The 24,189-nt window shown below is 39.3% G+C and overlaps 1 protein-coding gene across 2 annotated transcripts in view; it reads right to left on the bottom strand.

Annotated features, from left to right (window-relative positions):
* Positions 1-24,189, bottom strand: part of RNF128 (ring finger protein 128) — a 101,628-nt gene that overhangs the window by 63,335 nt on the left and 14,104 nt on the right. The window contains exon 1 of one of the 2 annotated variants that reach the window (XM_003819665.4): positions 4,855-5,592. The exons of the other annotated variant lie outside the window; for it this stretch is intronic. Coding sequence (XP_003819713.1) covers positions 4,855-5,338 — 484 coding nt within the window. The 5' untranslated portion in view covers positions 5,339-5,592. Of the gene's footprint in view, positions 1-4,854; positions 5,593-24,189 lie in introns of those variants that run through there. 2 annotated transcript variants of the gene reach the window in all.

The following is a 24,189-nucleotide window of genomic DNA, read 5'->3' as shown; positions in this document are numbered from 1 at the left end:
TGTTTTGGGTGTGGGCTGTGCTGGGAAGAGGAAAAGAAGGAATTAAGAAAGGCTTCAAAGATGAGGAGGCATTTGTGTTGTATTTTGAAGGATGTGTAAATTTTTGACTAGCAGAGCTAAGAACGCAGAAGCAAAGGAATGTTAGTGGAAAAGAATAGAGAATGTTTAGGGACCAACATGAAAGAAGAGGCATATAAAGCTTTGAATGTAGTTTGGGATCAGATTACTAGGAGTTTTATATGCCATGCTGATAAATGTAGTCTAAAATTTATAAGTAATAGCATATATGTGATCAGAGCTGTGTTCTGATGGCATGGAGGAAGAACTGCATACTAGGAAAAAAACTACTGGAGGCAAGGAGACCAATCAAGAGGCTAAGTATTTTTTCCCATGAGAAGACACAGGAACTGAAAGCAGGGTATTGAAAGCAAGAAAGAAGGAGACATATGTGAGAATGTTTAAAGTGCCAGAATCAACAGGATGTGGCATCTATTTACTGGAGGAGGAGTGCTAGGAGTCTGGGATGCAAGTGAGAAGTGTCAGATGCATGAATTAATAAAATAGTAATGAAACAAAAGAGAGGCAAGGAAGGAAGACACTACTTGGGATAGTTTTAAAGAGGCAGTCAACAGTGTCAAATACAGTCCTGCAGAGGTACCAAGAAGGCTACAGCTGAAAATGGCTTTGGGAATAGTATTTTACATTGGTTAATCATCACTGGCCAATCCCTTTTGAACTTCTCTATTAAAAAAAGATTTATTTTCAAAGTCAACATTCTAGAAAAAGTAGAATAAAACTTAAATATAAAATGGTTGAGAAGGGATTGGGTGGTGATTAAGTAGTACAAACATACTATTCCAAGGTCCTCTGTGAACGGAAAAAGATTGGTAGCAGGAGGGAGAAGCAGTTATTTGAGAAAAGTACAACAAACATAGGAGGACCAAAAGATCTTTTTCCTGTTAAAATTCAGTCTACCCTCCGTACCTAAAGGGATCAAATTAGAATTTCAGGTAATGTGGACTTTGAAGTACTCTAGACTGTTCATTTCCAATTATGTTCTACAAACACAGGATTCAACTTTCATTTTCTAAAATATATTTAACTGTGATTAAAACATAATAGTAGCTTCCTATATGTCAGACACTGTGCTAAACACTTTATCTGCATTATCTCATTGAATCCCAGCAACCTTAGGAGGCAAGTTTATTATTATGCCTACCTTACATAGGAGAAAACTGAGACTTAGAGAAGTAAAATAACTGGCCTAAGATTTAAAAAATACTAATTGGCAGAGCACAACCTCTTAACTAATCTGTTCCACTATCTTTCAACAATGTACACAAGCAACTGTGTTATATATCAAACTGTATCCCATTGGAGACCCCCAAATCATTAATTAAACTGCTTGGTTCATTCACTTTTTTTTTTACAGCCCTCAGGAATAATGCTTCTCCTGACATCCCTTTGCATATGTTTCATGCATAACGTTGTAAATGTTTCATGAATTATGAAGGTTGTAGTTCTGCACCGGTCTTTCAATAAATTCATGCCTACAATGTTGACTCAAGGAAAATTGTACAAGCAAGTATACATATCTCTTCAACCTGTGGGTTGTGCTCAATTAGACACCAGGCAAAGCTCAGGCCCATCTGCCTGGCGTAAGCAGAACAGTTTGTTGTGCAATAGTGAGAACATGCTTAACGTGTCTCGTGACAATCTTACATTTTAGATGGTTTTAATGTTTACTTTAAGATTTGGCCACTTCTTATCTGACTTTCATTTTTAAGATAAGAAATTTGAATAGTAATTACACTTTGGAATAAACATTTTCTCCTAATTTCCTTTCAGGTTTCTGCACTGATTTGATTGAAATATATCCAGAGATTGCAAGCCAAACTGCCAATAAGCATCTGTCATTTGCAATTATTTATCTGTGTGAATCAGAATTTTCTGAATACTCTGCAAACAAAATACAGAAATAAACTGCATGAGTTGATGCTAGGCTACAATTAACTTTTGAAAAATTTTGGTATACATAAAAGTCTCATTTTCCTAATTGATTGCTCTTATATAGTGGAGTTTCTTTCTCCTAAACAAAAATTTTAAAGCAACTGTTCTAAATTAGTTAGGTGGGAATATAGACACTCAGCACAAACTCTAACCAAGGGCAAACAATTCAAGTGCAGGCCCCTATGAGAGTGAGTGAAGAGAGATTTTGTAAACAAAGAAGATACAGAAGGCTTTTCCACATTTGGTGGCCCCTTTGTAATTCACAGCAATATATAATGAATTAATCCATACTTAAATCTCAGTCCTATCTCTCTGCCACTATGATCCAAGATAAGTTTTTGACCAGAGATTAAAAGGAAACCCTAGGCTTACTCTGAGGAATGAGTAAAGCAAACAATATAACACTTTGCAAACAAATATTCAATAACACATGTGGATAATATGCAAAGTGATTTTCCTCCTATATTGAAAAATAGTTTTTCCAGGAGTTCAAGGAGAAATGTGATTCCTTACCTCAAGTAATTTGCTGGTTTTATCTAATTAGCTTGATGGCAAACTTTGGTATAGCCTTTATCTCAGATAAGATTGTTTTTAAAGTATCAAAATGCTTTTCTGAATGTAGTGTAATTTAGTGATCAATATTTAGGGCTTTATTCCTATATGGTATCCTGAAACACAACACCCATAGTTAGATTCTCAGTGTATTCATGTCTTCAAATCGACAGTTGCACAATCATACATTTGTACATTATTTTTTTCATCCTGTTAGCATTAACCTATTATAACATTCAGTGACTATTATCAGCTGGGTAGTATATATATATATATAATCCTTAATAATCACAGCAACATAAATATTATCTCCATCTTACAGATGGGGTATCCAAGGCTCAGTAAAGTTAAATAATCCTACCAAGGACACAAAGCTATTGTGTGGTAAATCCAGAATTTTATTCCCAATCTTGACTAAAATGCCTGTGTTTTTCTTAGTACACCATATTGCCTCTCAATAAAGTATAAGTAATATGTATGCAGAGTGCCTGGCATATAGTGGGAGCCAAGCAAAAGTTAATTTTATTGTCTCCTAAAACTATCAGATAAATACCCTTAACAGAAGTAAAAGGAAAATGGTCTAAGTAGGACTCTGTAATTAAATACTCTTCAATTACAAATCATTCATGCAAATGAATCTCATTAGAAGACAAAGTCAAACCCTTGCTATTAGACAGTCAACTGAAATATAAAGACTATAAACTTTATTAGGTCTTTATTCTTGATTTTCAGTAACTTCTAAAAGCTACTGATTCATTCTAATCAATGAATTATCGGCCAAGAGAGATACAGTTTCTCCTTTAATCAATATAAAAACTAAAAATCATAGCATTTTAGATCTGAAAGGGATCTTAGAGCTCATCTACTTTTGTTTTGTTTCAGTACACGCTTCTAACTTGGCCTCCACTGCCTATACAATCATTTGACATGTGAGTAACTTGTACAAGGTTACAAAGTCGGTAGAGGCAAAGAAGGGGCTAAAAGAACTCAAATCTCCTGAGTTCCAATTCAGTGTTCTTTCCATTACGCCATCCAGCCACTCAATACAAGTGCTCTCTAGGCAGGTTCAGTCATAAGGTTTTAAGAAAAACAGAAAACCTCCAGTAGTCAAATAAGCAGCTTCTTCCTTCCAGTGACTCCCAGAAGGCTAATCCTATCAGCTAACCCTTACTGAGTGAGAGTGGATGATGTGCTTTACTGCACTAAACTCTTTAAGGCATTATTTCATTTTATCCTGAAGGCAAACTTGTGGATAAGTTTTCTTATTATTCATTCTCATTTGACTGATGAGAGAACCCAGACTCTAAGACTTGAAATAAGTTGCCCAAGGTCACAGGACTAGTAAGCAACAGAGTAGGAATTTAAACCAAGCTCTGACTTGAGGCCCAGCTCTTAAAAACTATGATACACTGCTATTACACGTGTCTCTTTCTTTTTCTCCATTTTTTTCCCCTTTGTCCTTTAGGGTCTAGGATAACTATATACATAAGGTATGGATACCTAATCACAAATAGGGAAGTTTGTGGAAGGATAACTGACGGGGAAAAATAGTAACCTCATACCATCTCCAAGAATTTAAGAACTACCTGGACTATTTTTTTCTCCAAAGTCTAGGCCTTTGCTATCCTCATGCAGAAACCTCTTCTTTTTCAAGAACGTTAGTCACCTGTTTTGCAACTCAATAACCTAAATCAGATTTTTCAGAAGCAAACAAAAGCACTGATACCAAGTCACTTGGGACTTGAGACCACTGGGCAGAGAAGAACCCAAGAACTAAGCAAAGTTTCCACCAAAATTGCAATGAGGTTAACACGGCACAGTAGCACAATCTAGTATTTGATACCCAGGAAACATGGAGAGAAAAACAGGGAGAGGAGGGGAAAATCTGCTGCCAGTCTGAGGTTGTTAAAAAGCAGAGTGAGGAAGAGATTTCCAGGTGATCTCCTCGGTCATTTAAGACCCGATGCCTACCACCACTTAATCCAAGGCTAGACACCCTTGTGAAAAACCAGGAAAAGGGAACGCAAAGAGCTCAAACAGTCCTTGATTTGCCAGCCTCTGCATCCGGTTTGTTTTACCCTTTTCCACCAGAGAGGCAAATGAAGGATTTTTTTTTGCCCAACACCCAGGCCTGGTGAATCTCGGGGAGGACCCTGCCCCACTCCGTGGGGACAGAAAGAGCACCCACTTTCCTTCGGAGCAAGGGGATAGGACGAGGAGGGCAATGAGGAAAATAAGAGAAACTGGCCATGGCAGAGGTCTGGAGGGGTGCAATCTAGTAGCTGGACTCACCCGGGTGAGACATGGGGATGACCTCATTGCGGGTCCCGGGGAAGTTAAAGATGACGGCTCCAGATGCCCCTCTCTCATAAGCCAGATGGATCTTGTCTGCGAAGGTGCAGCCCCCGCCGCGTTGGATGAGGGCCAACCAAGAGACTTGCACGGTGCTTCCCCAAACCGTGGGCACCGTGAAATTCGTGTGCGGGTTACAGGCGTTAAGCGCCCCGGGCCCGTCGGGCGGTACCAGGACCCCAGCCACAGGCTCCAGCGGCGAGTCCTGGCCGTACACGCCCTCCTCGCTCAGCTCCCACACCGTACGGTTCACTCCCGTGTGCGGAACCCGCCAGGACACGTTGAGGTACGCGGTCCACACTGCTTCAGCCCCCCGGGAACCGGGTGCCTGCGGACTCAGGGCCAGCAGGAAGCACCATGCCAGCAATCTGGAAAAGCCGCAGCCACCGCGGCAGGAGACCCCGGCCCCAGGCGGCGGCCCCATGGCGCGCGCGCTCCGCAGTTCCCTAGTGCCCCTGGCACGCGCCCTCCTAGCGCTTGGCAGGACCCTGGTCTTGAGCAGGTGCGCGCCAGGTGGGGAAGGAATGGAGTGAGACTGGGGAGCTGCGAGCTAGGTCGGAGCCAGGAGGCACGTAGCGTCAGCACACAGGTTGCCGCAGATGCAGCTCCTCGGAGCTCCAGTCTTCTCCGCTACCGCGGCTGCCGCGTCGGGCTCTGGGGCTTTAGCGTGAAGCTCCGCCCAGCCGACTGGGGGTAGAGGTGGCTGGGAGGGAGGAAAGGACACTGCGGGATCCGCCTCTTAAAAGGGTAACAGGATGGATCGATGTTAGAATAGGATCTGAGGCTGTGTGGCCAGGTGTGTCGCGTCGTTTTATAAAAAACGGACAGGCGAGGAACGATAAAGTCCGCAAACATAAAGCTTTCTGGCAGGATTCGAGTCGGTTTTGAATTGCAAGAATACATTTCTCCCTCCTAACATTTGCCTAAAGGACATTTCGGGCTTACGGTGCCAGAATGTGAAGTACAGTACTTCTAAAAAGCGCAGATCCAAAGGGTCTGAGTTGTAGTCAAGGGAATTTGGGTAGGGAAGGAATTTGAGTAGAATCAGGCTATTTACTGATTCTCTAGAGGGGGGAAGGGCAGGAAAAGTGCGCTGTTACCCTTTCTTACTGACTTCAAATGGCACCTTTCTCTTTCCCTGCTCCTAAGAAGCCTCATACATGTGTATTTCCTCACCGTTACCCTAGGTTTAATGTACCGCATCAGATGCCTCTTCTAAAACTAATTTTAGTCCTCACAAAAGAATGACTGTTTTCACACACCTCAGAACCAAGCCTTTCTTCTGCATTTTTCACAAACCTGACTTACCCAAGCGGATGTTCCTGCGCTATTCATGACCTTAACTACATAATCTTTCTCCATTTCCCACTAACTGAAAGGAGCCTGACTCGCCTAGGCGATTCACTCATGGCATTATTACATTACGATTTATCCTTGCTTAAGTATTCAATTTTTGTCTACCCTGTCAACTATTATATTTACTAGATGGTTAACAAATGAGCCTTGAATTAAGCTGAATTAATATACCTGCTGTCTGATAGTTATGAATAACTTTTGACCTTGGGGAACTTCCCTGTGGCTCAGTTTCCTCATCATCTGTAAAAGGGGGATAATAATTGCACCTACCTCACAGAGTTTTCAGATGATTAAATGAGTTAATACATGTAATAAAGCACTTAGAACAATGCTTAGCAATATAAAAAACACATGTTAAATATTAAAATTATTAAACAGGTTTAGAGACACAATTCTAAAATAATATTAAAGTTTTAATTTGAGGTAATATCAGAGAAAATGATGTTCAAGATGTTCAGTCTTAGCCACTTTTTCAGTTCAAATAAATACAGTCTACTTTATGCAGCTCAACGTTTGTTAAATTTCTGATCAATTACTCCCCTCAATCCCTGGCCCAGCATTTACTTAATCAATGTTATTTACAAAAATTAAGCATGGACCAATTCTGTACTTGATACTCTTATGGCTTGAGAGAAACCTAGAGGAAAATTAACATCATATACCAAACAACACCTAGAACATAAATAAATGTGCAATTTTGTGAAACATATACTCTTAGGTATTGAAAAGGACTTTAGAGGTCAAAGTGGGTATATGAGACCAATAGCATGGTACCCCCAAATACTGATGGTAATCTCTGAGATAAAAATTACCTAGGGGAAAAATGGGTAGGACCAACCACCTCTGAGAAATGGTACAATTCCAGAAATTGTCTGATTTTGCTGGTGAAGAGCATTCAAAATTCAATTGATATTACCTGCATGACAGCCAACTATATTGTACTTTGAAGAAACAATGTGTTCAGAAGAAAGAAGGTATTTTATAGCTACAAAAATGAAGTTCAGAGAGACATTTATTAATGTTTGTCCATTCATTATTTTCTTAAATATTTGTTGTACATCTGCCATAAGCCATGGGCTGAGCATTGTGGTGCAAAATCAAATAAGACATCAACTCTCCTATCAAGAAGTTCATAAATTAGTTTTGATGAGAAGGACAAGTAAAATGGAAAGTGCAGTATAGAGTGATATATGTATATACTGTAAGCACTATGATGGAGATATGACAGGGTAGTAGTGGATAACAGAGAAGCACCTAACCCAGACTGAGAAGTAAGGAAAAGCTTCCCAGAGGAGGTTAGACCTGGGCTGAGTTTGAGACAGTTAACTTTTCTAGGCAGAAAACAACACAAGGAAAGGCATTGAAATATGAAAAAGAAGTGTTAGGAAGCTACAATTACTACAGGCCCAGTAAATGCAAAATGGTTGGAACCTAAAGTAACTGAGGGAGGGTGGTAACAGATCATGTTGGAGAGGTACATGGGGGCCAGTTCTTGAGAGTCCTTTGGGTAAAGCTAGGGAGTTTAGACTTTATCCAAAAACAAGGAGTAATATAATCAGGGTTTAATCAGGGAGTAATAGAATCAGATCTGAAGTTTAGAGATCCTTCTCTGTGGATAATAGATTGGAGGGAATAAGAATAGCAGCAGGGAGCCCATACAGAAGATGGTTGGCAGTGCTACAGGTGAGAGATGAAGGTGGCTTGGATAGACAGGTAGTGGACATGAAGAGAAGTGGGCAGAATGGGAATGTTCTTTGGCGGTAGAATCAACAGGACTTGGTTTGGGGGATGAAAGAGAAGGAGGAGTTAGAAATTACTCTGAGGTTTTTGACTTGGAAGACTAGATGACATTCAATCAGGGAATACAGGAGGAGGGTTTTAAATGTATAGAATGGGTAGAAGGAGAGATGAGTTCACTTTAGATATGTCGATTTTGAGGTGCCTATGATGTAACCAGGTAGAACTGTGTGATAGGCAGTTGAGTTTCTGATCACTGAACACCTACTAAGTGCAAAGCATGGGAGAGACAGGGGTGTAGAGAGACAAAAGAAACAGCCCTTGCCTTCAATGAGCTCATGGTCTAGTGAGACAATCAGAGAGATAAACTATCAATAACAGTACAGTGTAATATATGTTATGACTGAGAAAAGTATAAGGCGCTAGGGCAAGACGAGTGTGACTGAGTCTTTAAGTACAAATGGAGTGACCCAAGCAAAGAGGGTAAGGATTTTCAGGCACAGGCAAGAGTATATTATATGAGAACTCCAAAGAACATTCAGGGAACTAGCATTCAGTAGTTCGGTATGGTTGGGATATAAAGTTGCAAAGGTGGAGCCAAGGGAAGTGAAGCTAGTCAAATAACTTGTGACAGAACATGAAAAGTTTAGAAAATTATACATACATATATATATATATATTTTAGACAGAGTTTTGCTCTTGTTGCCCAGGCTATAGTGCAATGGCATGATCTTGGCTCGCTGCAACCTCTGCCTCCCAGGTTTAAGCGATTCTCCTGCCTCAGCCTCCCAAGTAGCTGGAATTACAGGCGCGTGCCACCATGCCCGGCTAATTTTTATATTTTTAGTAGAGACGGGGTTTCACCATGTTGGCCAGGCCGGTCTCGAACTCCTGACCTCATGATCTGCCCACCTCGGCCTCCCAAAGTGCTGGGATTACAGGTGTGAGCCACCGCGCCAGGCCAGAAAATTATATTAAAGTGTACGGACTCAATATGCATGCACATGTGTATACACATACATAAAGCAAATATGGCAAAATGACAACAAGTGATAAATCTAGATGGTGGGTGTATGGGTGCTCATTGTACTTTTTTTTCTACTTTTCTTATACAGTATTTTAAACATTTTGTAATAATGAGTTTAAAATTGTGAATTTATATTGAAGTCAATGGAGCAAATGAATGGTGTGACCAGATTTGAACTTAAAGAGATCATATGGATTGTATGAGGACAAGACTGATGAAAAAGAGACTAGTGAGGAGGCCAATATCTCCAGAACTATTCTGGAGGTCTAGACACTTGTGGAATGGAGGTATCAGACTACCATAGCTTGATAACGTGAGTCATTAAAATCATCCTATGAACCCCCCTTGCTCTGAGTTCATCCTCACCAAGCAACCCTACTTATTATCAGTTAGCTCCTCATGTAAATATGCCTACAGGGAGATAATGTACTGATTAGCAAACACTAGTATCTGGTCCACTTGGAAGTTGTACTTCTCATTATAAATTAATCAATTGGCATTCTGGCTTATATATTGGTCTCTCGTGAATTTGGTTAAGTGTGAGTCAGTCGCCAGAAACCCAGTCTCTGGTTATACTACCAATCAAATTTCGAGGCTTACAAAGCTAAGAACCAGATTGTAGATCATGACTGCAACAAAGTACTTCCACTCTATGGAGACTTGCCTGGGTAACCCACTGGTTTTCCCCAACCATATTCCTCTATTTCACTGTGAGTTATTTTCTAACTACAACAGAGCCTTGCTACCAAGAGTGAGGTCTGTTGATCAGGAGCATCAGCATCATCAGGGAGCTGGTTAGAAATGCAGAATCACAGGTTCCACCCAGACCAACTGACTTGGAACCTGTCTTTTAACATGATCCCCAGGGGATCTGCATGTATATATGTTTGAGGAGCCCTAGGGTAGACTAGAGTATTCCTGACAGGTAGCTAGCATCCAGCATCTGCTTGAACACTCCCAGTGTCAGAGCTCACTACCTCACCAAGCATCCCATCCTGAGTAAGACTACACTTTTCTTGTTGGGAAGTTAATTTAAGTATAGTTTCACCCTGTTTCAGTCCTTCTTCTTCCTTCCACCCTCCTCTTCCCAACCCAGGCCCCCAGAGTTTCCATGCTACTCCCTGGCCATATCACTACTCCACCAGGACCTTTGCTCTGAGCAGTCCCCCTGTACCAGACTTCACCTTATATCTGACAAATCAAATTTACTAGTCCCAAATATATTCCCTCGGAGTCCTACTCTCCCTAAGACTAATAACAGCTACTGTTCATTGAGCATTTACTATATGTTTTACATGCATTATCTCATTTAATCCTCACAAGTATCTATTATTAACCACAGTTTTACAGAAGGGAAAACTGGCCCAGAGAGAATTACAGCAACCTGCCAAAACGCATATAGCTAGGAACAGAAGAAGGATTCCAATGCTGTTCTGACTCTTAAGTATTAATAGCTGATAATGACTTAACTATTTTCCCTCTGGAGAGTGCCATTCGCATTTGGATGTTGCTTTATACCAAAAAGAGAAAGTTCAAGTGAAATGTCTCATGTATGCATTTCAGGCACTGTGACCATTGAGGGAGATATATATGGGCCAGGATATATATGGGCCAGGAGCCTTTTTGAATTCTTCAAATCCTACCACAAAGGCCTACCCTGCTAAATATTTGTATCAGCAATACTAAACTGAAAGCTGCCCTGAGCACTTCACTATTTAATGATGAACTGATAAACAGAGCAGCATTCTGCAGGAGCAACAGCAGGGAACCATTGTGGCAGATTTAGTTTCCCATCACACTGACTCTATAGAGATGTTGAGATGTTTGATAGTGTTCAGCTTTTAATATGTTTGCAAGAAATGAGACACTATATCTGGCTTCTCACCATTAAATGAATGGCAAAGCACAACTTGGGACAAACGGTATCCTGGCATCTAAGTGATGCTGGATACACAGCTCGACAACATAGGTATAGAGAATGTGTAGACAAGGGATGACAATAAATCTCCACTCCAGGCAGCTGCTCTATGTAGATAGCAAGAAGAAAATGGTGGGTGTGTGGAGAGAAGAAGCAGTCAACAAAACAAAATGAAAAGCCAAAGCATGATGCCAACAGCATACTTCCAAATAACATAATGTCACTTGCAAATGAAGATTAAACCTCAGTCAGCTCAAGTTAGTATACAACCATTAGGAAACAGGGATTCTTTTTTTAAAGCAAAACTTTCATGCACCCAAAGAAAGGACAGAATTACAGAGAGTGGCTTTACAAACAGTAGATACGCTGTATCTAAAACTAAGAACAATCTTTTCATATCCATAACTTTAATAACTACCATTAAGAGCCTACTATGGGCCAGGTACTTTACATATATTAATGTTATCATTTGATTTTCACAACAGGTAATGATATCCTATTATAATTTACATTTTTTCAGATGAGGAAAATGAGACTCAGAAAAATGAAGTATCTTGCTGAAGGTCACACAGCTGGTAGGTGGTGGGGTTGGAATTCACACAGGGGTATGTATGACTCCAAATTCCATGCTGTTTTCATTCTGCTATACTACCTCTACACATACATAGGGAGAACATTATTACAAGGTGGAAAAAATGGGTGTTCTTCAGCCACACATTTTACCATGCTAAGAACCCCCTCACCAGAATCCTGCTGAGCAGCCCAGAAATCCTAGATAACAGAGATTATGAGGCCGGGTGTGGTGGCTCATGCCTGTAATCCCAGCATTTTGAGAGGCTGAGGCAGGAGAGTTGCTTGAGCCCAGGAGTTTGAGACCAGCCTGGGCAACATAGCGAGATCCTGTCTCTACAAAACATAAAAAATATATATTTTTAAATAAGAAAGAAAGAAATTGTGTTGGTGGAGGTCATTGCAGAAAACTTGAGCTAAATTGTATGCACTTGATTGCTACTGGGAGATCAAATTAGCTATCTTGAGTTTAGGGAGGTGATTGAGAGGATCACAGATTGCTGAGAAGGAGAGGGATAAAGAGTGGGGAAAGGCCCAAGGCATGGGGGCAAGTTGAGCAAGGGAGGTGCTGGAAGGAACTATGGAGATGAGTGGTCTTTACTCCCCACTCTGGTATTGGGCAAACCTACCTCGGAAACATCTTGTCTCATGCAGTCTCCTATCTTTCCTTTTCAGGTTTCCAGTAAGGTGAAGATTCCAAAAGAATTAAACCTGTGACCACAAGAGAATTTCTGTGTATCTTATTAAAGAAAGAAAAACAACTATTTGGGGAAAGTGGGAGAGGAAAATGTTTTTAATGAACTATGCCCTGCAAATATGACCACGTATTTGAGGTTCATTTCCAATCCATTCATCAGATCCAGTATGACACTCAGTATACTAGATCCACAGAATCCCCCCTATTTTAGTCTCTGTTCTTATTTTTAACTCTGCTGTTGACTGGTTATGTGACATTGAGGGAGTCTCTGTTTCTTCTTTCTCAACTAAAATAGCAATACTACTGGTAAAAAATTGAACAGATATATTTTGAATCACTTAATATTCCATTAGATGAAAGCCTAACAAATCAGATAGTATATCTAAAATAAATATCTATGATCTTGCCATTGCCTAGGACAAATGAGAGAAGAGCTGTAGAAGGAAGTGGACCTGTCAGGCATGGATAAAATCAGTTTAGTAAATTAGGGAGAAATTAAGTTATTAAAAGTGCCCATGGTCAGGTGCAGTGGCTCACCTCTGTAATCCCAGCACTTTGGGAGGCTAAGGCAGGTGGATCACCTGAGATCAGGAGTTTGAGACCAGCCTGGCCAACATGGCGAAACCCCGTTTCTACTAGAAATACAAAAATTAGCTGAGTGTGGTGGAGCACACCTGTAATCCCAGGTACTCGAGAGGCTGAGACAGGAGAATCACTTGAACCCGGGGGGGGAGGTTGAAGTGAGTTGAGATCATGCCACTGCACTCCAGCCAGGGCAACAGAGACTCTGTTTCAAAAAAAAAAAATGCCCATGGGCAGTAATTTTTTTTTTAATCTACAGGCAATGGGATTCTTTTCTGATAGAAACCTAACTTGATAATTTCTAATAAGGCTGGGGCTCCTGAAAAAACAATTTATGAACAAACGTCCTTCTACTGTAGTATGTAATCACAATCACCTATTAAGCTAAGACTTACCCTTTAGAAGTTAAAGTCTTCATGAGTGTGGGCAAAGGCTGCCTTTGTATTCCAAGGGGGCAAAGTCACAAATTCACAGCTGCCAACTATATGCATTAGGATTAGTGGCAGCTGCACAGGACTCAAACTTGATCAATAACTCGGAGTAAACAAGTATCTGGCAATAAGTGACCAGGTGCTAGCACGTAGTTGGGACAACTGAAATTGGCTGCCTTGCCACTCATGATTCACAGAATAAATAAGTTCTGTCACACCAGAATTAGACAAGTGTTACGGTTATGTTGGTAGCAGGAAACAGGCAAGGAACAAGCAGGCCTTCAACAATAAGGTATTTTATAGCTACAAAAATGACTTCGGTTTTGACTTCACCACAAATCATGCAGTATAAAGTACAAGAACTTTAATGGGGAAAAATGCTAACGGGAACATCAAAAGGAAAAAAAGCCCAGATGCATTGAATCAGAGCACACCCTGGCATCTATAAAATCACATCTCCCTTAGCCGACAATCTTCCAATTAGCTGGGGGGTGGGGGGAGGTACATTTTTTCTAAGCTGTCTCTGTGTAGCTTTGGGTGCAGTTAACATCAAAATATTTTATCTTCTTCATAGTAAACTAGTTCAGACACAGAAATCTGTGACTGTTGAACATTCTGGATGCTGCCAACTCTAGAGCCACAGAAAGTCTTTTATCAGAGGCAAGGAAGTGGCTCAGCAATGTTTGATTTTCGAGAGGGGGAAAAAGAGGGCAGAAATTGAAACCCTGAAGCTCTTGTTTGTTTGAAGAAGAGGCTCATTAAGTTTATCTTCAATGATCCCACTAGTTCATTAAATGTCTTAATTTTCTTAGGTGATGATGGAGGTATTTAGAGACCTGATGAGAGCATATGTTTGGCCTCTATACAGTGTTTAGGGCATAGCTCCCTCCTGGTTTTAGGGCCTTCTATTGGTTAGATTTAAAACAGAATAAAAACTCTTCAGTACACACATTCCAGTAAGCAGGCTAACATGTGTCAGAGCTTTCAATATGCCCCATGTATGGCATTTTAGGCAGAGGTTTCCAAGTTCTAAGACAGAGGCAATAATCAATTGCTTAAGAGTAGTCTACTAAAGAGTAGATTTATACTGCCTGCTATTGTCCAGTTTGCAACAGAATCTTACCCTTGTCACTCATTGCAAGTTGTAACAGTGAATAAGTAAAGAATAGAAGACTTTCAATGAAACAGTATTGCTAGGGAAAAATGTGCTAGACGAATCCCACTTAATCTTTACATTAAGTATACAAATTAAGGAACAAAACATTTTTATCAACCTTAACCCTCTGGGATTTCTAACATAAAATTGTAAGCAGTAACTATCATTGGGCATAGAGGTATTATAATTTTCTATTTTGGAGTTTCAGTGATTTAAAATAAAATTCATCTGCTCTATTCATTAGAATAAACATTCTTAGAGCTTCTGCTGTCTACAAAGTCCTACAAATTTGCTGGGGAAGATAAAAACATGAATGCGACAAGGTCCCCCCATTAAAGATCTCAGTTAATAGGGTTAAACTGTATCAAGAAAAGATCTGTGGGTCCTCTCTTTGTTTTTACTTTCACATATCTAGATTATCAGCAATATAAGCTTTAATTGAAAGCACAGTCTGATCTCAATTGTCTACTACTGGAAAAGAGAAGTGATATTAATTTTTTTAGATTATTGTAAATAGCCTTCTAATTGATTTTAGTCTCTTCCCTATTCCAAATCATCCTTCATATTACAGCCAGATTATACTTTCTAAAACCTAGCTATGATTATGTCACTTTTCATTGCATATTGAATACAATATAAATTTCTTTTCTTTTTTTTTTTTTTTTTGAGACGGAGTCTCGCTCTGTCGCCCAGGCTTGAGTGCAGTGAGGCGATCTCGGCTCACTGCGAGCTCCGCCTCCCGGGTCCACGCCATTCTCCTGCCTCAGCCTCCTGAGTAGCTGGGACTACAGGCGCCCGCCACCACGCCAGGCTAATTTTTTTATATTTTTAGTAGAGACGGGGTTTCACCGTGCTAGCCAGGATGGTCTCGATCTCCTGACCTCGTGATCTGCCCGCCTCGGCCTCCCAAAGTGCTAGGATTACAAGCATGAGCCACCGTGCCCGGCAATATATAAATTTCTTAACCTGGAATTCTAGGCCTTCAACAATCTAAGTCAATCTGACCACTTCCTCCTTTACCTCTTCACTGTATTTTACACATAATATATATGGCATCTTTCATAGTATATTACATTTATTTACTTACATGCCTATCTCCTTCATTAGAGACAGTTTCTTGAGAGAAGGGACCATGTATCTTTTTTGTAGCCACAGATCTTACTCTGGCACATCACTTGAAGTGCAAGTAAATGATTGGCAAGAATTTGAGGGCAGGCTATCTAGTTTGCTGCCTAGCTGGTATGATTTTTTCCTAACGTTTTTGTTAAGGTATAATTTACATAGAGTAAAATTCACCCTTTTTAGTATATGGTTATATAAGTTTTTACAAATATATACAGTCATTTAACCACTACCATCACAGTCAAGATATAGAATGGTTTCATTACCACAAAAATTCCCTCATGCTATGCCTTTATAGTCAAAACCCCTTCCCACTTTTAATCCCTGGTAACTACTCAGTTGTTTTCTTTCCCTATGGTTTTTGCCTTTTCTGGATTGTCATATACATGTAGCTTTTTGTGTCTGACTTCTTTCACTTAGCAAAATGCAGTTGAGATTCATCCATGTTATTGCGTTGGCGTGGTATTTAAACAAAAGAGTGGTCAGAGAGATAAGTGCTGTGAGGGAGTACAAAATCCTGTGCTAGAATAGAGGCAGGAATGTTTGCCTCTGACTCAAGGAAGTAGGGGCTGTTTCATGGATAACAGCAGGACCTTGAGGGATATGTGGGATTTTTGATGGACACAAATGGTGAGGGAAGGTATTTCAGTAGAGGATATAGCAGTAACAAAAGCTCAGAGTCAGGACACAGCAGAGCAGATTTGGGAAACAGTATTTTCATTTGGCTAGAGTACAAGAGGAGGAGTAGTGGGAGATTGGGCAGAAAAGGTAGGTTAGGGCTTTGTTGACCTTGAATAACATATTTTGGAGTTGGTCTTGATTCACTGGGCAGTGGACTGTCATTGTAGGCTTTTTATTCAATCTCTTTTATGAGGAGAAGAGTAGTTTAGCCTGCAGGTAATTCTGTTGCCCTGCCTGAACTGTAGTAGACAGCTCTCTGTCCAGGTAGGTATACAACTTGGACTCCTAAAACAAGGCAACAAACTACATCTAAATATATCCAAAGCATACCAAGGACATAAAATATCTGCACTACAGATACTTGCTAGAAAATGCATTCATGAAATTATTGAATCTGATACCTGCTAAAAGCTCTCTTTTATCTCCAGTTGTATTCTCTCAATTCTGTCTACAGTAAAGGTATCAGAAAGGCAAGTTTTGTTCCTGGATCCTATTTTCCTAGTCCTCCACAAAAACATCTTCACTGGGGTAAGAGTTAATGTTAGGGCATCTGTCTTAGCAGATAGCCAATTTAAAAAAATCCCCATTGAACAGCATTTCTTTCTTTTGTAAAACCATATTATCCACTGATTACTTGAATTCCTATGTAAAAAGAACTTTTTCCTATTTTGGATGCTTGTGTCTGATTATAAAAGACATGAATAAACATTTCACCAAAGAGGAAATACAGATGGAAAATAAGCACACGAAAAGATGTTAAATGTCATTAGCCATTAGGGAAATGCAAATTAAAATCACAGTGTGATATCACTGCATACCTACCAGAATGGCTAAAATTAAGAAAAATAATGTGTCTACACCAAATGTTGTTAAGGATGTGGAGAAGCTGGATCACACGTACATTTTTTTTTGGTGGGAATGTGAAATGGCACAGCCAATCTGGAAAACAGTCTGGCAGTTTCTTATAAAACTAACATCCAACTCACCAATTTCAGTCATGGACCTTTATCTCAGAAAAATGAAAAATTATATTCACAAAAAGCCATTCACAAATTTTCATAGCAACTTCACTCATAATTGCCAAATCTTGGAAACAACCTAAATATCCTTCAGTGAGTGAATGGTAAAACAAACTGTGGTACATCTATACCATGGAATATCACTTAGCAATAGAAAGAAAGGAGCTATTAATATATGCAACAATCTGGATGAATCTCCCGAGAATTATACTGAATGAAAAAAGCCAATCCCAAAAAGTTTACATACAATGAGATTCAATTTATACAACATTTTTTAAGGTGATAAAATTATACTAATAGCAGATTAGTGGTTGCCCAGAGTTAATAAGGGGTTACGGGGTGGAGGTCCTTTTGGCTATAAAGGGACAATATGAAGGAGTTCTGTTGCAATGGAATCGTTCTGAATCTTAACTGTGGTGATAGTCACATGAACCTACACATGTGATAAAATTGTGCAGAACATGCATATAATTGCATGTAAAACTAGTGAAATTCGAGTAAGGTGGGTGGATTGTATCAACTCCAATTTCCTGGTTGTGATATTGTACTATCGTTATACGAGGTGATACCACTGGGGGAAACTGGGTAAAGGGATGAAGGGTATACAGGATCTATTTCTTACAACTGCATGTAAATCTACATTTTTAAAAAATAAAAAGTTTTTCTTTTTTAAAAAAGAGGAATACATGTTGATTGTAGAATTGTATAATGCATTATTTGAATTCAACTTTAGGAAATTATTTTTGTTGAAGAATTTGCATATTTTCTTAAAACATAAAAAAAAATCACCGTGTTTCTAGTTTTAACTTTGTGTCAGGAAACATAAAGCCCATAGTACTCCTGCTATAGTAGTTCTTTTTTTTTTTTTTGAGACGGAGTCTCACTCTGTCGCCCAGGCTGGAGTGCAGTGATGCCATCTCGGCTCACTGCAAGCTCCGCCTCCTGGGTTCACGCCATTCTCCCGCCTCAGCCTCCCCAGTAGCTGGGACTACTGGGGAGTGCCTGCCACCACCCGACTAATTTTTTTGTATTTTTAGTAGAGACGGGGTTTCACCATGTTAGCCAGGATGGTCTCGATCTCCTGACCTCTTGATCTGCCTGCCTCAGCCTCCCAAAGTGCTGGGATTACAGGCGTGAGCCACCGTGCCCGGTCTTGCTATAGTAGTTCTTAACCTTTCCGAGGTCAGAGTTACCTCTGAAAATTTGATGAAACCTAGGTACAAAATAAATCAACACACACAATTTTGTGCACAATTTCAAGGAGTTGTATGGACCTTATGAAAGTTATCCAACGACCCCATGTTCATGTTCATATACTGTTCAATATGGTAGCCAATAGGCTCATGTGGTTATTTACATTTTTTATATGAAAAATTCAGTTTTTCAGTTGCATTAACTATATTTCAAGCACTCAGTAGCCACAGATGGCTCGTGGCTACATATTCAACACAGAAATAGAATTTTGTATAATTTTAAAATGTTCTGTTGGACAGCATTGCTCTAGAACATTCAGAATAAGATTTGCTTTTAATTAATTTTTTGAGACTGAGTCTCACTCTGTTGCCCAGGCTGGAGTGCAGTGGTTGATCTCGGCTCACTACAACCTCCACCTCATGGGCTCAAGCGATCCTCCCACCTCAGTCTCCCGAGTAGCTGGGACTACAGGCTGCGCCACCATGCCCTACTAATTTTTGTATTTTTAGTAGAGACGGGGTTTCGCCCTGTTGGCCGGGTTGGTCTCCAACTCCTAAGCTCAAGCAATCCACCCGCCTTGGCTTCCCAAAGTGCTGGGATTACAGGTGTGAGCCACCGCACCCGGCTGAGATTTGCTTGTATTTTTTTTTTTTAAATTAACTTCATCGGGCTGGGGACAGCGGCTCACACCTGTAATCCCAGCACTTTGGGTGCCCAAGGCGGGGGGTGGGGGACCACTTGAGCTCTGGAGTTCGAGACCAGCCTGGCCAACATGGTGAAATCCCATCTCTAATAAAAATACAAAAATTAGATGGGCGAAGCGGCGGATACCTGCAGTCCCAGCTACTGGGGTGGCTGAGGCGGGAGAATCGTTTGAACCCAGGAGGCAGAGGTTGCAGTGAGCCCAGATAGCGCCACTGCACTTCCAGCCTGGGCCGCAGAGTGAGACTCCATCTCAAAAAAAAAAAAAAAAAGTAACTTTATCTACTCATAACTTCAAGAATATTAGGAGGTAGTCAAGAGTCAGGCTTATTTACATAACACCAAAACAACTGGCTAAAAGTGGAATGTTCAGTGACTTTGTTCAAATAGTATATCTTTTATTTTAGTAAACATATATGATACTAACTGTGGCAAAGGGTTATTAAAATAACCCTTTTACTTAACTTTTAACTCAGTTAAGAGGGAAGAGCAAAATTTTAAATACTATGATGGGAAAAATAGCTGAGTTGAGTAACATTTTAGATGTGTAGGCGGAAAAAAACGTGGAGAATGCATAAGGGAACTTCTGTCTTGCAAAAAGTAGCATTCTGGTTCATTGTAGTTTGTCAGATATTTAGGATTAGAAGGTGCTCATGCTCAAAGTGTTAGTGATTTATCAAAGCTCTAATGATCTTTCTCTTAGAAGAATTATACGCTTAAAGCATTAACAATAACCTTGCTTTACTGGCTTTCTTCTTGAGATCTTAAAATTAACTTTTTTCTTTTTTGAATTGAATTTCATTTTCCACCTAAAGCAATGTATAATTTTCTCAGAGTTGCTGCTTATTAGTCCTTAGAAGGGAATTGAGTCAGTTACAGACACCAGTAGATGGGAAGCAGTGATGCAGATGATACAAAGGAGCAGATAATAAAAAGACACTCGAAGTTGGCTTTGAAATGCATTTTTCAGCACATTTTCATATTCTGTTTTATGCAGGCATTCTCTTCAGACCTATAAAGAGGTGACTCTGAAGTATGTTGAGTGATCAAAGAAAGTTAGCCTGAGATTTAACCATCACCGGTGGGCTAGCCACATGCAGGTAATTAAATTAATGGCAAAACTTAGCATATTTGTATTCTGTATGTCAGCTTACTCCCATGAGCATGTAGCCACTAAAGAGATTCTATGAACTTACTGATCTTATTCATTCTGGGAATTTATTCCCATCTTCAAGATGCTTAGTTTTAAAATAATCAATTAGATTGATTTTTGTTTTATTCAAATCAATTTGGCTGACCTTGGCTGAGTGTCTTGGTGTTCTCATAATTGAAGCAGTTGCCATATGGTGTCAGAAGACATTGGAAATTTGATTTCAGATGTCAGTATAACAAGTTACCCAAACCTGCATGTCCTGCACATGTATCCCGGAACTTAAAATAAAATAAAATTTAAAAAATATGGAAAAATAAACCAAAATAAAATGTGCTTGAGACAAGTACTGAAGTGTTTGAATTAGCCATAAAAATGTTCAACATGCTGTCTGTTGGGCCTTTCTTTTATAAGGTTGGAACAAAAAAATGCTGTGTCATCTGTTGTATAGTGGGTTGAAAAAAGGAATTGCACTCTAACTATGATATGCAGTAAATAAATCCTAAATACATATTCACAGGTTTTTCTGGTATGGATAAGTCTGGCTCACTTAGCTAGTTTCAAAAGGAAGATTTAAAAAACCGTCGAGATCCAAATAAATGAAAACTTTGTTATGTGCTTAGGAACTTTCCTGTGTTTTATGAAACAAAATGATCTTACTGTCTGGTGATTGCTCCATAAATATGTAAACCAACTAAATAATTCTACCATCCACAAGAGGATATCTGTGAAGGGGTGGATACTAATTTCAGATTTTTGCAGGGTTTGCAAAAGTGCATTTCCACTCCAACCCTCCACTCCCATGGGGCTAGGCGGTGAGTAGGTGGGGAGAGAGGCTGGCTCCTATAAATAAGCACATCTTCCTATAAATTAAGTGGGTGTTTTGAAAATGAGGAATTAGATTCAGTGATTTTTTTTAGCAAAAATTATTTTTATATTTGCTGTGGATCAAAATATTTTTCAACATCCTGTGTGGTAAAGTAGCAAATATTCAACAAGTATTTTCCCACCAACTTCCTTCACAGTCAAATGGGGTTGTGCACAGTTCAGCTGCATATGTTGTACACATATAAATCACATTTTAGTTGACCACATATTTCTGCTTAAAGCTTCAGAAGAGGCAAATCATGAAGCTAGACTAAACCTAGAGAGACTATTATTTCTAAATAAAATTGGCCAGAATATAGTTGGCTATTTCCTTTGTGAATTTCTCCCTAAGGCACCCAGATCAGCTTTTTTTTTTTTTTTTTTTTTTTTGACAGACTTTCGTCCAGGCTGGAGTGCAGTGGCACCACCTTGGCTCACTGCAACCTCTGCCTCCTGGGTTCAAGCAATTCTCCTGCCTCAGCCTCCCCAGTAGATGGGATTACAGGCGCCTGCCACCATGCCCTGCTAATTTTTGTATTTTAGTAGAGACAGAGTTTCACCTTGTTGGCTAGGCTGGTCTCAAACCCCTGACCTCAAGTGATCTGCCCGCCTCAGCCTCCCAAAGTGCTGGGATTACAGGCGTGATTCACAGTGCCCAGCCAGATCAGCTTTTCGTATCCCTGAAACTCCAAAAGGTTTTAATTTTGTCAAATTGAAAATTCTTCTGACTCATTTAAGTCAATATCCTCAATAAACTGTAGTTCTCTGAGTTTCCTAATGTATTATCCATAATTGCTTATACCATTTTAACAGAATATATAACAGGTGCAAAAGTAGTGCTTGGAGGACTAGAAATTTGCCTTTTGTTGTGTATATCTTCACTGCTTTCCTTCTGTTCATAACAAATTCTAGTGGTATATCAAAGACAAGGGTGAAACTGACTCAGGGTCAGGAAAACAACCATATTAAAGGAATTGAGATTATCTATTTTTTTCATAGTTCAGTAGAACATGGTACTTTACTGTTTAGCTTCTCAGGAATCAGAACACAATTTATGCAGTATTTAAAATTTATATGAAAGTAAATTTAGAACATTGGAGTGTTTGTTCATTTTTGCCATTTTGTTTGGCTGAAGGTAAAAGTCTTAAATTACCCTTCTCTTCTGAGTAATATTTTCTTTCCCTAAAGTACAAATAGGATATGTGATTGAGGAAGCCTTTCAAAAAATATAGACTATCTCCAAGATCTTACCGTAGGGAAATAAAAATATTCCCATAAGAAGTTAAAACAGGCTGGGCACAGTGGCTCACACCTGTAATCCCAGCACTTTGGGAGGCCGAGGTGGTGGGATCACCTGAGGTCGAGAGTTCGAGATCAGCCTGACCAACATGGAGAAACCCCGTCTCTATTAAAAATATGAAATTAGTTGGGCGTGGTGGCATCTGCCTGTAATCCCAGCTACTCGGGAGGCTGAGGCAGGAGAATTTCTTGAACCCGGGAGGCAGAGGTTGCGGTGAGCCCAGATTGGGCTGTTGCACTCCAGCCTGGGCAACAAGAGCGAAACTCCATCTAAAAAAAAAAAAAGAAGTTATAACAGTTAAAAATGTTCCAAGTAAATATAAAACAACACAAAACCACCACAGCTTCATATTATGAAAGTATAATTACATTTAAATGGCACAGTTCAGTGAAATGAAAGCCTAAAGTAGAAGATTCATAACGTATTATTGCTTGAATGAGACAAGTTTTATCAATATTTATCACTTTGCTAACATTTTATGTATTTATAGAGTAAGGATTAATGGGCTGTGGACATCTATTTCTTCAGAGAAGTATTAATAGGATATCCAATAATTTGAACAATATCCACAAATGAGCAATGAGGATATTCTTTTAGATATAACTTTTTTCATTGTCAGAAGTACAGCCTGAGCATACAAAATAAAGGAAATAGAAGCCTACTTTCATTATGAAATTATTTTGCAAATAGAGTGAAACTATACTAATAAAACTTGCTTGAAGTAGGCAAGTTCTATAATTGGAGTTATAGAATATAGTATTATTTTATTATTTTGGAGAATGGTTAGCACTCATTCCATGATAAAGAAAATTCATACTGTATATAAGTTCTGCACTAGGAACCTTGTACAAAAAAAGACCCCACAATTTTTCTAGTGCTTTAGGAAGTATTCATTTGCATAAAAGCAACTGAAGTATTAATTCAAATCACATTATTCTTTGAAGCAGATTTCTATATTTCATTAGCTTTGATTACATTACTATATAGCCTTAAAACAGGCATTTTATGTATTTTTAAATATATCCTTCCATTGTTAAGAAAACTGCTGTCAGGTAGGCCTTCCTCTTAAAGTTTTTAAAAAATATAAAATGCAGCTCTATTATTTTCAAGTAATATAATAACACAAATGAATTGCTACTAAAATGATGCCAAAAAGAAGCACTGCTGGATCTGCTTTATTGAATAGGCAAAGATTGTTTGCAGAAAACAGTTGCTTCTATATACTACTTAAAAGAGTTTCTTTCTCTGAAAGCACTTAATAATCTCCTCACTCCTCTAAGTGCTAACCCCACACTTTAAACTTAAACACTGGTGAGAATTAATGAGGTTTTTAATACTCTACTCAAATTCACATGGTATGATGGAGATCACTACATCTACAATAGCTTATGTAGATAAGTGGAGAGTAATGTTAACTAATTCCACAATATCGTGCAGTGAAACAAGATCTGAACTGGAATCTGTTTCCTTCACTCCATAACCCTGTGTGGGTGTAAGCACTTTATGTAGCTGTGTGAATCACTGTTGGTAACCTAGGCAGTTCCTACTGCCAGAGCTTTATATAGAAACAGCCTACAAAGAAGTCATGTCTCCAACTGCCAGCTAAAGATGAGACATCAAATAGCTGTGGGGAGAGCAGACAGAGATTAAAAGAACACTCTGTTAAGAGTCAGCATGGTGTCATTAAGCCGAGGAACCCCAATCTTTCTGGTGTTATCACACTTAAATGGTTCTAGATAAGATTATGAAGTAGGAAATATTTGACT

This window comes from Pan paniscus, chromosome X (assembly GCF_029289425.2).
Source record: "Pan paniscus chromosome X, NHGRI_mPanPan1-v2.0_pri, whole genome shotgun sequence".
Classification (NCBI taxonomy): domain Eukaryota; kingdom Metazoa; phylum Chordata; class Mammalia; order Primates; family Hominidae; genus Pan; species Pan paniscus.
Note: the sequence above shows the minus strand (reverse complement) of the source record. Positions and strands in the feature narration are given on the sequence as shown.